The sequence below is a fragment of the Scomber scombrus genome, chromosome 8, assembly GCF_963691925.1.
Source record: "Scomber scombrus chromosome 8, fScoSco1.1, whole genome shotgun sequence".
Classification (NCBI taxonomy): Eukaryota; Metazoa; Chordata; class Actinopteri; order Scombriformes; family Scombridae; genus Scomber; species Scomber scombrus.
Window position 1 is genome coordinate 10,263,361 of NC_084977.1, and position 20,059 is coordinate 10,283,419.

The 20,059-nt window shown below is 41.8% G+C and overlaps 1 protein-coding gene across 1 annotated transcript in view; it reads right to left on the reverse strand.

Moving 5' to 3' along the window:
• ralgps2 (Ral GEF with PH domain and SH3 binding motif 2) overlaps nt 1-20,059 on the reverse strand; it is a 72,703-nt gene that overhangs the window by 29,430 nt on the left and 23,214 nt on the right. The window contains exons 3-9 of the mRNA XM_062424922.1: nt 19,019-19,146; nt 18,663-18,770; nt 17,852-17,902; nt 10,258-10,341; nt 4,313-4,402; nt 4,123-4,215; nt 2,602-2,728 (exon numbers count right to left, since the gene is read on the reverse strand). Coding sequence (XP_062280906.1) covers nt 2,602-2,728; nt 4,123-4,215; nt 4,313-4,402; nt 10,258-10,341; nt 17,852-17,902; nt 18,663-18,770; nt 19,019-19,075 — 610 coding nt within the window. The 5' untranslated portion in view covers nt 19,076-19,146. The remainder of the gene's footprint in view (nt 1-2,601; nt 2,729-4,122; nt 4,216-4,312; nt 4,403-10,257; nt 10,342-17,851; nt 17,903-18,662; nt 18,771-19,018; nt 19,147-20,059) is intronic.

Here is a 20,059-nt window from a genome sequence, read left to right on the forward strand (position 1 = left end):
GGAACCAGTAGGGAGTTAGTTGGCTTGCTTTTCTGATCTGACACATATGACACTTTACCCCTGTTGCTTTCCATTACACTGGATATTCCACACAGCGCAGCTTGTGTCCCACAGCCAGCCAAACAACAGCAGAAAGAGTATGCTGGAGCAGAGGAGAGTTAAGGGCCCTTGTGCCTGTTTCTGGCTCTCTGAAGAGTCTTTCTCCACTGACAGAGAGCAAATATAAAATGCACGCTGCAACATCTCATTATTAAGTATAATAAAATTACACTGGATCTATCATAAATATCAACGAATATTATAATAACACTTGCAATATCATAAATATTAGAAATATGAACTGTCTACAGAGGACGCATCTCAGTTGTGTTTTTCATTCATTCCACTGAAAAAAACACATAGCCTTTGTTGTAGCTCATTTTAATCACCACTACAGCCCTGTTCCCACTATTTAACCACACAACTGAGACCCAAAGCACTTTTTTAAGTCTTAAACCAAAGTCTTCCTCTCTTAAACTTGTAACTATATGATTGAACACTTCTGCGTGAGCATTAGTTTATGGCTGAACAAATTCAGTGTAGACACTTTTGCTACGTGGCCAGTGGAGACGAGGTGAAAGGATAATGAGCTGCGGAAACATTTCAAAGCGTGCGCATTTTGTCACAGTGGAGCCATACGTTTCTGTGGACTCTTTGTCCCTGCATGATTGGCTTGTGAACAGGAACAAGTTCATCTAAGCATTTAACAGGCTGGCCCTGTGGTGAGCGCAGACAGGAGGGGGCTGTGTCTGCCAAGCCCAATGTAAGGTCAGAGTTCACAGAGTCGCTCACTCATACAAATACACACACAGTTTAGCACAAATGTATCACTGTGGGAAAACCTACGCTAAGTAGACACAGGGGTCTTTTTCCAGCCTTTTCATCAAACATATGCATCACGCCCATAAAGAGGAAAATGGAGCAAAGACAGAGAAACACGACAGAAAGTCACAAAAGTGGCACAAGTATACAAAATGCACTCTCAACCCTCCTGTGGCGTAATTAGCTCACAGAAAAAAAAAACACTCAGGTTAATTTTAGCCCTCTGCTGTGGGACCCGAATTCAACAGGTATTCTGCTTAAAGACCAAAAGGGTAAACATGAACACACCATGCCTGAGTTTACCCATGATCACACACACACACACACACACACACACACACACACACACACACACACACACACACACACACACACACACACACACACACACACACACACACACACACACACACACACACACACACACACACACACACACACACACACACACACACACACACACACACACACACACACACACACACACTCTTAGAGGTATCGGGTGGATTTATGATGTAAGGTAATGTCCGAAGCATGAGAGTGGCAATTTCCCTCCCGTGTGCCAACTTGGCTTGGTACAGTCATGAGGGCAGTTAACTGGTCACATATCACACATCCACATGCATCATTGACAGGACCACTGTCCCACTCTATATTTTACACACACACATACAACTAAGAACGATCAACTAGTCACACATCACTGAAACGCTTACTAAACGGAAAATGTCTCCTTATTCACACTCACACACACACACTATGAGGACACACACTTTTACAGGCAAATAAATGTGTGCTGTTTCTTAGTATTAGCTTAGCATTTGTCTCATGGCCTGTCATTACTTCCAGACTTGCATGACGGAACACGATGGGGGGGGAGCGGCAGTTAAACGTTTTTTTAATCACAAACAGACTCTTGGGCTCTTTGAGTTTGTGCTTGTGTTTGTTTGTACATACTGAGTCTAACTTTGAAACACAGAGCAGTAGCTAAGATACAAGCCTGATGGCTAAAAAATCCAAAAAAGAAAAAATCATGGCAGTAAAGAACATCAAAGTCATCATCAAGTCAAAACAAGAACAAACAGTACGGCAATAAAACTGCACACATGAGCATGTGTGTTTCCCTTGCATAACTCATAAGGGATTCCTGTGTGATGTCATACTGCGGGGCTAAAACATTTTAAAAAAAATAAAAAATAATAAGAGAGGGTATAAATATTCAAGGAAAAGGAATGGGGACATTTATTATGATTTTTTACTGATTTATGTGTTTGTCCCAGCTGAAAAGAATCTAGATGTTTTACAACAGAGCAGTAAACTGATGTCCAAAATGCACTCTCCTCAACTTGGAGAAGCGAAGCAAAATGAAACTTCTGACAGGGAACAAAGTAAGAGAGGCAATGACTATTGTGAAAACAAGGAGCTTACTGACAGGCTTACTGAGAGAGGAACAACGGACCATAAAATGTGACTGATTGACTGTCTGAGGCACTGAATAATCCATGACATAATGATATGAGAGAGTCTCATTTCCTTTGTTCACTTTGTAGAGCCCAGATGCTTAGTTCTTAGCCCTATAAACATCAGCCCGTAAAGATAAGAGCCTGATACTGAGACAACTTAAGTGAATCCTTCACAGATCAAACATTGTGTGTGTGTGTGTGTGTGTGTGTGTGTGTGTGTGTGTGTGTGTGTGTGTGTGTGTGTGTGTGTGTGTGTGTGTATTTTTGTGTCCGTTACCTAGGTACGGTATACAGGAGACCATGCTCTGGCTGCTTATGAAGTCTCTCAGACGTTTGTAGTTGTCTTCTTTGGACATCAGGAAGTCGAGCCGATCAAATGTCGCCTTATCCTTCCGACTCAGTAACTACATATATGTGAGGTAAAGAAGGAAAGAAATACAGTGAGCGAAGAGAAAAGGAAAATTAATTCACTTTTATTCAGCTACACTTACTAAAGAGTAAAGTCTGAAATGGTGCTGTCTGAATAGCAACAGTAACAGTAAAAAGATTGAGAGGACTGACAATCATAAATGAAAAGAGTGTGCACGCTGATATGCACAATGCACAACCATCAAGAGGCGGATAATACAGTGTTCTCTGTGAGTGCTGGTTGGTGGCTAATTGGCCATCTTGCAAGAAATCATCAGCAAGCTTCAGTTTTTGCAATTTTGAACCTTTTCTCTTCAACGTCTAAATTCTGTCACCTTTCAACAAAACCAGCGAAAAAAATCCACACATTTAAAAAGTTTAATGTGCTGGCGTCAATCCCTCCACTATCCAATCCTGCTGAGATAATTGGGATTTTTTATTTGTCAAATACAAGGTAACATTCGGCTATAATTTGCAGTGAATAAAATGCACCCAGCTTGTACAAAATGAAAACCATTAGAAAGCTTCAATTTAATGTCCTCGTCAAAACATTTTCTGACTGTGAGTAAGCCTCCGACCCCCTCTAGCTAGTTTCTTGTCTCTAACTTACTTACTGACTTGCTGAGAATACTACCATTGCCAGAGCACAGAGGTATGCAGCTTTCTAGTTAGAAACAGACTGCTTATTACTGCTACTGCAAGAGAGCTGCATTCACTTGTGCAGAGCAGTCATGAGGCATCACACCACAGTCCAGCTGAACTGAAGACATAACAAGGACTGTGAAGATGGCACCAAGTCCTTGTGTGTGTGTGTGTCTTCTAAAAGACAGGTGTGCAAGGTCCTCGCCTGCAACAGCATTCACTGACTGGCTGAAAGAATCTGTGGTTTTGTGGACACGAATTTTAAAAATTTCCATTACATCAGAGCATCATTATGTCATTATGTAAGCTCAACATCTTCACCCAGAAAACTCAAACAGATTGGCTGTCCCTTTCACATGTTCATAAAATAGACTGATATGTAATTTCCTGCATAAAAAAAGTCTACGATTGAATAATGTGTTCAGAATGTCCCCACCATCTGTATGCAGGTGCTGGGGACTGCTCAGGGATGGAATGGCAAAGCTAAGAAATAATAAAAATAGGACATTGACATCCCTAAAAACGACGAAATAGAGTGAATTTAAGGTTTTCTGAAAAGTCTGCTTACTTTTTTGTTATTTTTACTGCTTTCTACCATTAATCTTGTCATGTCACTTGTGTGTTAGTTTTTAATAGCCTCCATTTATGTGTCCAATGTTTTAGCGCAGATCTTTGTGACGTTGCCGATTATTGACAGCACTCTACTAATAAACTTGGCTTGTTTTAAAATGAAGGTAAATATACTCACCGCCCATGTTTTGGTGAGTCTGAAGATGGGAGCACTCTGTAATGATGACACCACAGCCATGACTGCATGGAGGTTGTTCATGTCGCACAATTTCTGGAAGGAAAAGTACACAGAGCTGTAAGTCGAGTTCAAAATGCAAACATTTGTGGGGATGAAACCGCAACGTCATGTTTTTCATGGCTGTGTGTACCTTGGCAGTGCGGATGTAAAGACTCAGAACCTCAGCTCTGATCTTCAACGTCTGCGCATGGAGGATTTCTCGAACCACCCAGAAACTTGTCTAGATTTGAAAAAAAGAAAAGAACCACACAGACACACGGAGATTAGGGCATCAAGCATCACTCACAAACTGACCAAAAACAGAATCAGTGCTGCAGTGCCAGGGCAAAACTGCAAAACTGGTGACACAGAAAACTTTATCTCGCATGTGTTACATTCTGCAATGAGGATTTCAGGTATGTTGAAAGATGGGGAGTTCTGCCTCGTTAAACCTCCAGTTTCGTGTCCGCAACCAAGGCTTGCAGACAGTCACGACTACTCTGGTCTGAACCGAGTATCTCGCAGAGGAGGAGAGCACAGGGCAGACTGCTAATGGGAACACTCCATTAGAGTCAATACGAAATTTGGTCGTGAGGAAAAACAAGAAGTTCTGAGGAAAATCCAACAGATTCCAACTGATTACACAACAGATACACATCATGATTCCTAATATGTCAACCAAGAAAGGATTGTGTGCATACGTGTGTGTTCAGAGTGCTTGGCTAGACCAAGAGTGATGTCGGAAATCTGTCTCTTTAGGGAAGAATGCTGGCAAGCCGCATTTCTGATTACACACACACACACAAACGTGCACACACGTACAGTCAAGTCAGTGAATCAATCAGTGTTTAGACTCTTGGGAGAGAGGGAATGGAAAGAGGAAAAAGGAGAAGAGTGAGGGAAGAGAAGAGGTAATGGGAGGGGAAGTTAGCTTCTACGCCACAGGGCTCGGAGGACTTTCAAAGCCCACAGCTGTCTGCACATTGTGTTCTTGATAAGACCGTCTCAGGCAAACTGACCATCTCTAGTTTTTCTTCTAACTTAGACGTGTCATTCAGTTTCTAAAACCGCTCATTCATTTCTCCTGTTAGGCTTTAGTATGCGTTTGATAGACTGACTTTGCCTATGTGGTCGGCATTCCACCGCTAGAGCCACAGACCACTAGGTATGCTCTTTGTGTGTGTGTGTCTATAAATTAAGTGTCTGTGCCTCCGTGCTTTTCTACATTCTTGATGTGGATGAATCCTAACCTACAGCTGGGCTAGCCTACTTTTTCCTGGAAGCAGCCCCGTGACTTGTTTTTGTTTCTGGGAAGAAGTGAAGAGCTGAGGAGTGAGGAGATAAATTCATCCAGCGACTCACTCATCTTCTCTTATAAACTCATGACACACACATTAAACTGAGTGCAATCTATGCAGGTACCGCATCTCCAAAAAACAGAACCACATGTGTTCAGTTTTCATGATTTCATCTGTAAAGACAATGAGGTTGTGATGAAAGTGAGCGAAAAGGAATCATATATGCTGACTTCCACTGCCTTTTACTTTAAATGTGCAGTTCTTACCTCCAGACGGTGATCTCATGTGAAGACGCAACTGTCACGCTCAAGTTAAGAAAACCCTCAGAAGTTATCACATCTACCTTCCACCTTCATTGTACAGTAAATCGGAGTTTCCAGTGACTGTAAAATGCAATTCCAATCTGGGAGCAAAACATGCTGCAGTTTCACATTTAGTTTCCTCTGTGGTTTAACTTTATATCTGAGGTCAGTCTGGACAGAGCATTTCCTCAAAATCACTATACTGATGGGGATCATTACAGAGCATGTGCAGAACAGCACTGCGATGAGATCACTTGAGCGTGACGGCAACGCTCCACATAGGTACGTACACAAGTGTGTATGTGTGACTGGAGGGGGGGGTTAGGGGGAAACAGGAGCTGTGCAGAAACGGTCCTGTCTTTACAGGTCTCACAGTATGTGCTGAAGCAAAAATTGTATCATTGGGACTGTGTTTATGAGCATATTAAAGCCTCCAGATGGGACTGCAGGGTCCCAGAACTTCAATCAACCAATCAATCATTTATTAATGACTACACTGCCGAGGTCATTGGAATTTGCTTTTGGTACAGGATGGAGGGTAAACTCAGACGTCAATGACGTCAACAGACAGATAAGCGTCACATTAGACACATGATTAGCACAGCAGACTACCGTAAGACAGAAATCACAGATAATATTTACAAGACTGACACAAAGGTTATGAGTGCGGGTTCATCTGTCCAGGTTAGTGAGAAGTGTTCAGATTCTCTACAACAGTGGGGAAAAAAATGTTTTTAAATGTGATGATTGGGTGCGCAGGGTGAGTTGAATCAGAAATGATTTTTTTTTTTTTTGCTCTTTTAGCCTGTTTGTGATTTAGTGATTCAACAGATGGGAGGAGGGTGCCAATAATCTTGGATGATTTATTGACTGCAGTTTTTTTTTTTGCATATGTGACCGTCCTTGCAGCCGCACCAGATCGGATGAGGTGGATTTGATCACAATGATGGCCTATGTAAAACTGAAGCAAGAGGTTTTGTTTAACTTTCAATTTTTTAGGCTGTCTCACGAAAAAAGGGGTTTCCTGGGCGTTTTTGGTAATGTGGTTAGTATTGAGTGTGTGATGATTTGTGTGCCAAGAAATCTGAATGAGTCAGTGATGGTTATGGGTTCTCCTAAGACATATCTATGTGGTTTTTGGGGAGGGGGCTGTGCTTGAAGTCTATAGTGAGTTCTTGTGTTTAAAATGTGTTGAGTCGGAGGTTGTTATCAAGGCACCAACCGACCGCCTGGGCTACCTGCTCATGGTATCGGTCTTCGATGTTGTCAGTTATGAGAGCAATTATGGTTGTGGCATCTGCATGTTTGAGAAGAGGAGACTGAGCTGTGGTGTGATGTGAAATGGTTCGTGTAGAGGAAGAAGACAGGGTAAGAGGATGCAGACCTCGTTTATCGTATTAAAAGCCGAGTTGAAGTCGTCGAATAGGATGCGGGGGTAGGTGTTGGGTGACTAAGTGTTACAGAATCCTAAACAGACCTGTTGGCTCAGTAAGCATCCATCAGAGTTGGATTTCAAATTGGAGAGGATTATGTGCTAAAATGCCTTCATGACCACAGATGTTAGGGCAGTTGTTGCTGAGCTGGAGATGGCTGATTTTGGCACAGGGGTTATAATTGAGTCCTTGGCTTGAAGCACAGTGGCAGAGCGAGGTGTTGAAAATGTTAGTAAACATTGGAGTCAGTTAAGCTGCATGGTGTTTGAGTACAGCTGGACAGATCTTGTCTGGGCCTGCTACTTTCCTCTTGTTTGTTTTCCTGAATGTAGAATAGAGGGAGGTGGGGTGGTGGGGGGGTGGAGGTTCAATAATCATAAATAAGCGGAACTGCATATCTAGTCACAAGCTGATAACTGTGGATCATTCAACGGCCTGAGGGGGAGATGGATGGAGCTGAAAATGTTGGGGTTACAGCTGACTGAGTGTGAAGTAATCCATGACATGCTAACATCTGTTTAATGGTTGAGAGATTTAGGACTGAGCGATACAGCCAAAAAATCAAATTAGATTTATTAGATACTTTTCAAGCTTGGGGTCAATTCACAATTTTAAATCGAATTCAGTTTGCCTGCTATATGCAGCCTTGAAACATCATACTTTTTTTAAACAGATGGTTGAGCGACAATAATAAAAGACCTGCGTCACCTGCAAGGCTATCATCATTACACACAAAATACAGGTTATCCCACACAGCTATTGACTGTCAATACCAGATGCTTCAACTAAGTAGATCATGGACATCCTGTTTAATAATCAGTTTCAGCACAGACAGGTCTGCTCACTCAATGATCTGCTGCGGTTTGTGTTTCTAGACAAAACATCAGCCTGATATCTGCAGACTGCTGCTGATAGTCCACTACCAGTGTTCAACTCTCGTAACCACAGATAATACCCTGTCAACAAACACAAACTCAAAGTACAGATCAGATTGCAGTTTTATGCAGTATGCCCCCCTCATGGGTGTGACCGTTAAAATGCACTGCAGGACAGCCAGAGACAGCCAGACACCTGAAGTTACGCAGCAGGTGTGCATGTGGTGTAACTACTCGCATCACAGTTTACAGGACTTCTGTGACGGAAAACAGCTGATTTTGCCGTCTATATTACTATAAAGAAAGAAAAAACTAAGCATAGCTTTTTTGTGCATATTGTAATAATTGTAATAATAATAATCGTAATAATGATGATATGATTTATGCATTTCTAGCTTTGTTCAAGAAACTACAATTTTATCGAGATATCATCCAGTAAGATGGTGATTGTGACCCTCTACACGTTTATAACTGCATTCTGGACATATAGCTGATGTTTGAGCTTCCATCCACACCTTTCATTATAATTAGTCATTTCTTTCAGGCTTTTTCAGCTTTAATTGCATAATGTCTTGTTTAGGTCTTTGTGGTGAGAATATAATATATTCCCATTTAGTAATCACCACAAATTCTTTATTATTGCTTCAGTGTTTGATCGTATGATTACTGGATAAAAACATTTGTGTTACTACTTTAAGCAAGTTGCTGATTTGTCTCCGCACAAAACCCCATTTGACAGATTACTGTGCATCAATCATAATTGTCCGAGAATTATTCTCTCCTTGCCGCCTGCTAAACAGACCGGCCAGTTCTCCTCTACTCCACTGGCTCCCGAGAAATGGAAGAAGAGGAACATGGCTGCAGTTCATGCGAAGGAGCTTTCTGGGACTCTCTGCCCTCCCAGTCCAAGTCCCATTATCCAAAAAGCTCATTTTCCTTGGCTCCCAGCAGCTGAATGTGAGCTGCTAACATCTTGAATCACCGTTTGGGATCTGCTATACATGGAGAAGTTTCCACAGCAACACATTCTTGTTAGATCATCACATATTTATACTGGAGGGCAGTAAAGTGGGTCTTAAAGGAGCATGGTAAAAACACTGGAATGGGATTAAAGGGCATGGCTTCTTCTTACGTCATTACCCACAACTTCCTGTTGATGATTTCACAGGGCACTGAGAGAGCATGCCATACACACTCCTGCATACATTTGGAAATGTTCAGACACGTGCTACATCGACATGCAAAAGCACATTAAATGCCTTCTTGAATGCCAGAACCAAAGACCAGCTGAGGACAAAATAACCTGCCTTTCACCTGGGGACTATTAATGGAGTTATATGACTGGCATGGAGGAGACGTGGAGCTTATTAGGAGCTGCTGTGACAACCAGGATTTCATAAAACAGCCATGTCTAGAAGACCTACAGTGATGATTTGGAGGACATGATGGAAACAGTAACTGTAACCTCGTAGGGTTAAATCATAATCACCATTATAAAAATGAATAAAAATAAATTAGACCAAAATAGTTGAAATACATACACTGTTCGACTTATTTCTGAACTGCGATGTGAAAGAGAATATGAGTATGTATGGGATTAGAGAAACTCTATGCAGGTAAATTTTACTCCCTGAAGAACACCGATTTCTCTGCCATCTATGCACGTAACCAGGTTTCTAATAAGTTTTTTTACAAGTAAGCGTGTGCGCAATTAACAGACTGCAGACAGAGAAAGCACGGCGCCGAGCAGCTGGATGAAAGGAGAGATCAGTTTGCTCCAAAGTCTGACCGAAATTAAAACAAAGTAGCCTGTAGATGTCTAAATAAGTCAGTTTCCACTACTGAACATTTGATTGTTTGTTTAATTCAGACACATTCGTGCTGTGAGGAAAAGCTCCAGTCTGTCTGTTTCTTACTGTGCTGTCCAGCTACTCCAACACATGATGTGCTTCATTTATAACACAAGACAAAATGAGAGAATCATTGTGAAATGGAATGTGGCACAATAATAGATATATCTTAATTGTCTTGTTTTCATAAACGTTGGAAGCCAAGATTAAATAGGATTAATCGCCCAGCATGATAACCTCTTAACTCCTAGACAGCTCATGGCTAAAGGATGACTGTTTTCTCTGTCCTTGCTCTCTTTTTGGGGTGTACCTGAAGCAGCACTGTGTATGTATCTCACCTGGTTGAACCTGCGAGTGAAGGCCACAACGTTTGGAGCCGAGCTGTGCTTCTCCTTCTTGTTCCAGCCACAGCTTGACAGCTCCTGAAACACAGAATCAGGGAAATTGACATTATGCACAGAGCCAGAGGACTGTTTGTATACACCAGCATGTTACCGAATGTACTTAGTCTATTCAGGCAGTCCCTCCAGGACTTCACTTCATTGTTTACTTGATTGTTGCTGTCAAAAATGCTCAATTTTGCAACCGCCTTTCTCAAAAATTGAGATGCAATTTGGAAAATGTTGTGGGGTTTTTTTGCAGTAAAATTGCAGGAATTGGCAAAAATGAGACAAAAAAAGGACACATTTTGCTTATTTCTTTCCAAAGGTATTCAATACACAATGATGAAAAACAGAAAAGCAGCAAATCCTTACATTCAAAAGATTAATCAGTAAATGTTTGATGTATCTGCTTGATAAATGAATTAAAAACAATTATTCAGTTACTGAAATGGTGTGGAATCATTTTCTGAGGATCTTTAAATCAATGAATCACCTCTGCTAATACAAGTCTCGCAAAGAAGCAGCAGCTGTGAAAGCAGCAGCACTGATAGTAATTTCTGTACACTTTTTTTATGGGCGGTGATTTTGGAACTCGAACACAGAGAATTCCAACAGCGCAACAACAGTCATTTCTTTTGAGTACCAGGCTGGACTCAATTTGGCCTCAGCTGCTGTCCTCAGTGATGAGGTAAAGATGGAGACCACACAGACACTGCATGGGGAACCCAGACCCTCCTTTCGCCCCAGCGGGCTGTCCGGAGGCCAGGGACACTGACGTAACAGTAGGAAAAATGTTGTGCAAGCTCTTCCCCTAATCCCTGCCAGCCCAGCCGACTTGGACTACAATATGAACAGCTGAATCAGAGTGCAGCTCCCCCGCACAATACCCCCTGTGAGACTGGCTGTCTGGAAGCAACAACCTCAACCAACTGCTCCCCAACTCCCTGACCTGGGCCGCATCAGGACAGCTCTTCGCAAAGAGAAGCTGTGCTCGTTCAAGGGTGAGTCTGTGTGTGTATGTGTGTGTGTGTGTGAGAACTTGTTAGAGGCAGCCAGCGGGGGTAAAGATGCAATGTATCGAATACAGATGTTAAAAGCAGACATTCGTGCGTGGGTGAGGTGATACCTTGGGGTCTATTTTGCCTGAGTCTGGATGAGGATACAAGGTGGGGAAAAGGAGGACAGCAGAAGGAAGATGAGGGCTATAAAAAGAGAAACAATGTGGAAGAACCTGCAGCATCCTCTCACAATGTTTACTAGCCTGTATGGAGCCTCCTTTAACTTTGAGCTAGCTGTCCCATCACATGACAGGCAGGATGCGGTCAAATCAGAGGAGTAGGAGACCCTAGCCTGTCTCACCCATGGTTTATTTAACATCTTTCCTTTTTTAAATAAGCGTTTTCCTTCTTCCTGACACCATGTCAATCATCCTCCTCTCCAGCTTCCACACTGTTGGTGATGATTCCCCAAACAGAGACGTTCCATAGTTGGTGGGAGGTGGGTGTGTTTGTGTGTCTCGCCGTTTGGACCACCACCTGACCACCCAGGTAGGCGGTACATCCGAGAAGAGACACGCAGGCGGTCCGGCGTCTGCTTTGCTCACCAACACCACAACATTTCAACAACTTACACTGATCTTTCAACCCTGGACCACCTGGGCCTGTCTTCTCAGGTGAAAGGATCCAATCTAACCATCCATCTAAGTTTGAAGTAAAGACGTGAAATCATTTAAGCGCAATTGTTTTTCAGCAGTGTAATAAGAAAGGCCAGTTGCCTCACGTGTATTTCAGCACCAGGTAACTGATCCACAGTTTCTCCGGAGACTATTATATTTCCTTATTCTTGTGGCTTTATACTCTCACTTGCCACTGAGACATTACAAACAGGCAGCTTCTTTTTTTCTAAAATCTGACAACAGGCAAGTCTTTGGAGAAAGGCTTTGACGAGGCAGCTCTGGTAGAGAGAGGGTTTTTAAAAGCTGCAGTAAAAGTGCAGTAAAAAGCCTGCTACGCCAATCTATAGTCAGCTGATCATTTCTATGTGCTGGTCTGGTTAAGCAGCAGTTAGAGCAGAGTGGGACTGTTAAAGTTGGCTGTTTCTACACTGTTGGGTACATATGGTTCAAATGAGGGCTGTCAAGAAAAAACTGACATCAACTCTGCTTGAACATTTAATTGACTTACAAGTTGCAATCATTAAGTAATAAGGATGGGCCCCCCCCCCCCCAAATTCTTACCTTAAACTTAAGGGCACCAAATGTTCACCGAAACAAGTTTACATTCTACTCTGATTTACAAGCACATTGTGAGGAGTATTAAATAAACAGAGGTACAGACTGAATAAGATAACCAGCTGCAGCAAAGCCACAAATTGCGATGACCTCATGTGAGATACCACAGCCATTCGCTTTGTTTTTGTCTAAATTGTACACGGAAAACTTAAGCGTTGGGGTCCCGGGGAATATTAAGAAGAGGCCAAGACAGGAAGGGGCTGATAAAGATGACAAACAGGATGGAAAAAGAAGGGCGATGAGGAGGGGAGGAGGTGACAATCAAACAAGAGAGTTTGTTGCAGGACAAAGGACACTGAAGATAGATTTACTGTGGATGACAGGAAGGATTGCAATGAAATGGAAAATGTGCACAGTTGTGTCTGTTGTTGATCTGTACTTGAGCTTGAGTGAGACAGAGGAGCCTTAAACTGATTGCCAGGTTATGCCAAATTTATAGTGCCACTGGTCTACAGAAAAAAGAAAACTATGACGAGGAAAAATGAGGGCCATAAAATAAGTTGCCAGACAGTTCTAAACTATAGACTCTGGCAGGCACTTTCAGTATGAACAAGCCAGCAGCAACAACGGAAAGAATTACTTTTCCAGGACTTTTAGTACATATGATTCTTATACAGGCCATCTGTCATGGCTGGTTAAACCACACTAAACATGTTCTTATATGAAAATTTCATAGGGCACTTTACTAAAGATGACTGTCTGAGGATATTATTTTAAAAGGGAACATAACATGCACATCTCCAGGTCTATATTTCTTATCTGGGGCTCTGCTGGAATATCTTTACATGATTTACAGTACGTAATCAAATAGTAGCAAAATTTCACTTCTTTTTCCTTTCTTTAGACAAAATGAAAACGTCTTTAATACATCTGCACATGTTTGAGCCGGAATCTGGTCTGAAATATGCAACTAGACAACACAGACAACAACCCATGGAAAACCTTAGTAACATCAGAACGGATGGCCGTTTGCAGGCATATACAAACAATCTCATGTCAACACGAGGGGGAAATAGAGGTAACCATTACAAACAAAGCAGTCAGGTCAGTTTTGGAACATTAACGATGTTTAACATAGATATCTGCCATAATAAAAGTATATAAATGAGAGCAAATCAAAACAACCTTAATATGCCCCCCTTTCATAATTACTGTAATGTTAAAACATTCAAACATGATTAAAATACGCTTTAATTACAAAGAAACTAGAGAGATGTGTCATCAGATTTGTTTTCATGTTCAGCTGCGACTCTTTTTTTGACTGATTCGGAGAGTATTCCACTGGCACTCTTTTGAAACTACGAACCAAATCCCCTTTGACAGGGGAAAACATGTCATTGTGGGTTTTTTTCGGTCTCTGCTGCCAAAACATTATTTTCTCCACCTTTCACCATGATGAATGTGTTTTACCATCATGCTGACAGACTGGAGTGTAGGAAGGGTTCCCTCCTGTGTTTGTTGTGTAGCAATTATTATCCCCATCCCTACACCGCAACACATTGTGTGCAAGTCTACAGAGCCTGACGAAGTATTGCATTCAACATTTCTTATGTCTTAGTTATTCAGTTCAATTTGATTTATATAGCACCAAATCACAACAGAAGTTATCGCGTTAGGACTGTATGAAAAGGCTTTGGATGACTAAGTGTTTTTCTCTCACTATCAATGCTGGAAAAACATTAAGTCTGCAGGAGAGACAGGCCCGAGTGTGTGAAACATTACCTGCCTCCAACTACAAGTCATCATCGTCTCCATGACTCATATGAGACCTTCAATCTGTTCAGAGGATTTTTGCAGTGGAAGCGCAGACATGTGGGGGAACTGACATACTTTTCAGCGATACGTAAAATGCAATCTGATAGCTATTCCCTGAGAGCTGCAGCAAAAACCTGCCAGACAAAGACACTAAATAACTTACTTGGCTGTTGTCAACCCCCCCACATCCCTCAATCTCTCTTTTCCTCTATCATAAACTTTGATAAACATCCCGCTGTATATCATCAGTAGTGCGTGTCTGATTATGAAATTAAAAATGGCCTAGTGGGACAGAACAACAAAAAAAAGAGATGAAGAAAGGAAAGGTCTTCCACCGTTCCCATTACATGTAACTTTTTCTCTCTCCGTTCCTCTTTTCAGCTGGTCTAGCCATACTATCCTGAGAAGCGATCCAACCTAAGTCAGGTTTGATGAACAGGAAAAGGCCACGCTCACAACATATTAGTAATCACTGCCTCGTAAATTTAAATGAGAGCAAAAGATTTAGCTACAAGTCCCTTGCATCCTTTTCCCTCTCTCCCGCTCTATAATCCGTCTTGTCATTTTAATGGCATTTCACTTTGCAGACCAACAGCCAAGGAACACATCAGAGAGTCATCTGTGGGGTTGTAGATCAAACTTTGCTCTACTCTGCACTATAGATTATTTTACCATCAAAAAATAGCTTCTGGAGTTCCGATCAATCGTACCTGTACCGCAAAGAGAGCAAAAGACCTGATAAAAAGCTGAGGATCCTCTCCTCCAGAGCTCTCAGTCAGGGTCCTTGTAATCACTTATTTTACTCTTCATACACATAAGCCATTGAGTATTATGATGCGTTGACGACGGTCCGTTACATGTGGGGAGTAAATGACTAAATCCTCATGTGCGGTGATGTCTTAAGAGCGTTCACTTCAATATCATCAAAAGCAGATGTGTTTAGATTCTGTGTTTGTCTGCTGTGTCAGTGGCACCACTCAGCTCTGAGATTTTTCAATCTGGCTTTCTTCTTGTGGTCTTTCCAATTAAAAGAGTTATTTTGCAATACTGGCCCTTTCCACTCAAGTCCAGGGTTCGGAGGAAAAAGAGGACGGATAAATTGAGCTATGCTTCTTGCTCAGAGGGATTGGCCAGATTTTATACCATCTCCTCACGCTGCTGAAATTGGGTGTCCACAGTTCCCGTGTAATCTTTCACTGCGATTGCGGCAGACAGTTATCTTCTCTGTCCAGAACGTTTTGGCTAGATCTGTCGGACTGCTCTCCATACATCTGCTCCATGTCAGCACTGGAACACTTGAGTTAATAAGATCCTCTGTTCGACTGCAACGTTGACCGGATCGGTTTGTCCAGCTTATGCCAGAGTGTCTGTTTGTGTCATATACACATGTAAAAATGTTATAAACACGAGCACGCATAATAGCATTTGGACAGTTAGTCTCTCTTTATGGCTCTCACTTTTAAACACTCACACGTACGTTATTATATTAAGACAGTTATGATGTGTTTATGGAGAGCTACAGTATCTTCTGTTAGGGGCATTCATGAAGCATGCCATAAAAAACATTTTGAAATCAGTGCAACCACAGAAAAGGAACACTTGGAACTAATCCGGTGGAAAATTTGACCCATCTTATTGTTTGTTATTATGCAGAGTCAAAACATGTCAATTTGAAACATTCTGAAGAACATCTGGACGTGTCAGAGACCGGTAATGCATGCAAATCTCCTGGAGATATCATTTCCAACCAAAAAGTCATCACCCTCGCATCTATTTTATTAAATGAGCATTACAACCCATCACATCATGGAAACTAACACACACACTTTTAGCCTTCTTTTCACTCTCTTCTTCATCTGAAAGAAGATGACACTAAATACCTCATAATGTGCCTTTTAACTCAGTTAACTCCAAATAACTGTTGCTCAATTATCAATGTGTGTTCATGTGTATTTCAGTGCTGTGTGATGGCATTTAAAGGGTGTCAAATAAGGCAAAAATGGGCTGTATGTCAGTAAAAACATTATTGCACAACTCAAGGATTCAACCAAGTTATTTAATATTTTCCTATTCAGGTAGTGAACAGAGTGAAACAACAGTAGTGCACCAACACATGCACACACACACACGCACACCTGCTTTTCCCATCATGTGTCTGCGAGAGGGCAAGGAGACTGACAGCAGTGGAAACTCTAGTTGAGTTCAATTCAGTCATAGCAGTCGGCGCTTCTTTTTTTTTTTTTTAGTGAGTGCTCTGAGACAAAAGCACAGCGAGAGCAGGAAAAGCTTCTCTAACCCACTTTGTCCCTGCCAGGATGCTGCTGGGTCATTGTGCATACTGTACACTCTGCTCCCTCTCTCCCTCCAAGACTGCGGCCTCTGCTTGTCAGCACGCCCCCTCGTTCGGGTCGGTGTGGTCGCAAAACACCTTTCCAAACTTTCTTTCTTTCTCCGTCCCCTCACAAATCTCACTGTCTTCAAGCAACAAGTGAAACCGAATATCCACCCACCTGAACTTTTAAATCTTCAGCCCAAACCAATATTTTGTTAACTTGCAGCATTAGACTTACAAGCAAAGACATTCATTAGGCATATAAACCTCACTCAGTCGATCTGTTAAGCCAGACTGAACACGGGAGCAAGCTTGCATTTACAGATCCTTCAATAGCCTCTACATGAACCTGGCCCAGTGGAGTTAAGATGATCGGGCTGGAGTCCAGACAACGTCAATGAGTCTCCCCCCCAGGGAAGAAACAGCAACAGTGGTAAGAAAAGCATTAAAGGAATATTTCATCTCTAGTCCTTTCCATAACTCAGACATCACTTTACTACAATTGTTTGTGTCGTTGTTATTAAAATCGAATCAAGACGTGGTTCAAGGAATGATAAGGCCAGGCTTTGCCAGAGGAGTGTGTGTGTGTGTGTGTGTGTGTGTGTGTGTGTGTGTGTGTGTGTGTGTGTGTGTGTGTGTGTGTGTGTGCGCGCACTGGTAGCTGAGACTGAGGCTAGCAAGTGTTGCACATGAGCAATAGCAGGAGTCAGACAATACCACACAGCAGCGAGCTGTGGTCTATATGCTGCTTTTATAAGCCCACAGCGGCCAACCTAAAACACAGGTTATCCATGACTGGTGTCAGGACAGACCTAACAGTCCAGAAAGAGAAAACAGCCTCACTGAATAAATGGACTGAGACGTAGATATCATTTTTCTACATAGCTGTGATATGCAGCTCTCTGTGTGGCACCTCTGATCACAGCTGCTGCTCAGCATGGTAAGGGGATATCAACCACAGCAAGACAGCAGATGGAGAGATTAAATCATTAAATATACATATTCATATTATGATGTATAATTTCTGTTTAACTCTGTGTTTTCTTGTTGGGTAATTTCAGATGTGATGATCCATCTTTCAGACTGCGTCACATACAATTTTAGACACTCCTAAATCAACAAAAGATAATGTGTTTGAAAGTGATCTGTGTACAAACTGAAAGGCAGCTCACCTCTGGCTGGATGGCTTTGAACACAGGAGCATCCATAAGTGTGATCTGGCCCTGGAGGAGACAAATACAACACCTGTTGGAACTGCTATGTTAAAAATCTTATCACACTGACAAAATATCATTTTTCACCATGTATGTGGAATACATATATTGCACAGGTAACAAATATCATCCTTCAAATGTAAAAATCCACAAAAAAGACGTTTTATCTCATAGCACAATAAATAACTTGATATGCACTAAGTGGAGATGTCAAATGAAAATGCTTAAAGACAAAGAAGATAGAGAGTGCCCTCTTGTGGCTAAATCGGGCATAAAAATGAAAAAATATCAAAAAATAAGAGGGGGAAAAAAAGTTTAATTTGAAAAATTGTGGGAAAATCCTGAGCAGCATTATTCCCCGAAACACAGTAACACTAATTTAACAGAAACGTGACTCCTGTTTGTTCAGTGGTGCCATGAAAAGTTTGAGCACAGCCAGGCAGGGGAAATCTCACAAACATGAATTATTACTGATGCAGACTCTGACCCCATTTCTTCTTCTTTCATCCCATCTCCTCCTGTCCCAAGTCAGCACATCACATTTGTGCTTACTGAACATTTAATTTTTTTAAACTCATGCATACAGGTTAACCAGACACTCTGTGATTAAAAGAACTAAAAAAAGAAGCTGAGTGTGCAGTACTTTTTCCTGTTTTTCCTGTCTGAGTTCTGCTATTAGTACCAGCGCCTTACAAAGACTTTGGTGTGTGTTTGCCTACTTTTAATGAAATTACTACCCAGATAAGAAACACACACAAACTACACTTACTGCATATTCTTCAGGAGTGACCTTCAGCACATCGAACACAACGGCATCGAAGCTCTTCTTCAGCTCTGAAGAGCCTTTATCACTGAGAGACTCTGAGCTGCTGCTCCTCTGGAATGAGACAAACACACCCAGTTACTATATAATAGTATAAAGCAACAAGTGAGATAAAGTAACAGAAACAAAAGTTGAAGGCTGTGCTGTAAAGAACAAGATGATTCAATTGACTCAATATTTCAGTGAGAAAAAAAAAAATCATATATTTAAACTCTGTGTGTTGAGAGATGGAGCAGCAAGCAGCCAAGCACTTGAATTTTGAAAAGAGTGAGGAGAGATCTGACGAGTGGGCGTGGCCTCACCTCAGAGACTGTTGCAATGGTGGTGATGCTTGATTGGCCATTAGGGAGTTCCATCATTCCCACACCATCCAGCTTTAGCGCAGGAGACCATTCATCATCCTCAGCTGCAGCAAAGCCCGCCCGGCCTTCTGGAAGACACACGCACAAAAAAAAATATGAGTAAACGTTCTTGATCATTATCACCTGCATACAGAGCAGGTTGATCCCTCAGCTTGTAGCAGCAGCACCACCTACTGGCTGAATTAAAATGATTTTAGTATTCTTGGATTCATTCTATTATACTTCTGAATTGACTCCAAGAAAATAAGTTGTGTTGATTGAACTTGAGATGGAAGTGAAAGCGTTGACAGGTCCAGTTACTGTCCCAGCAGGCCTGTGCAGGCCGTACAGACGCACACTTTCACAGCCTGTCATTTACTACACACGAGAGAGGACAGAACAGAAGGAGCTTAGGCTGAGTATCAGGAAGAGATCTGGGAAAGGGGTTTGGAGAAAGCAGCTGTCAGTAGGAGCCACAACACTAAACAGCTTACACCCGACACAAGAGTATAACCTACTGCCACTCAGCGACACTCCAGACCATGCTTAACTACCAAACACACTGAAGATTTGTCTCTTTTTCTTTTGTCAGATGTTTAGCAGAGCTGTAAATGTACATCCTGAAATATACCAGAGACTCTCACGGCCAAGCCAAGTTTACTCACATGTGCACTGGTAAGTCTTCTTCTCAATACTGATCTGACTGACAAGTATTTTGTTAAGTGGATTAGTGGACTGAGAATCTCAGTACTGGCACCTCATGTAGGCCGTTCATGCTACAGACAGTAACATACAATGAATTCAAGCAAATAAATAAATGTGAGTAAGAACTGCACAACACATGCTACCAGAGCCGAAAGCGATCTCTTGAAATTGCCTGCCGTCTTCAAAATGTCAAAAACACAAATGCACTGAAAGTTTTAACTAGCAAATGTTTGGCATTTTTCCTGATAAGTTACGTCAATTATTCCATCACATTTTAACATTGTCATTTATTATTAT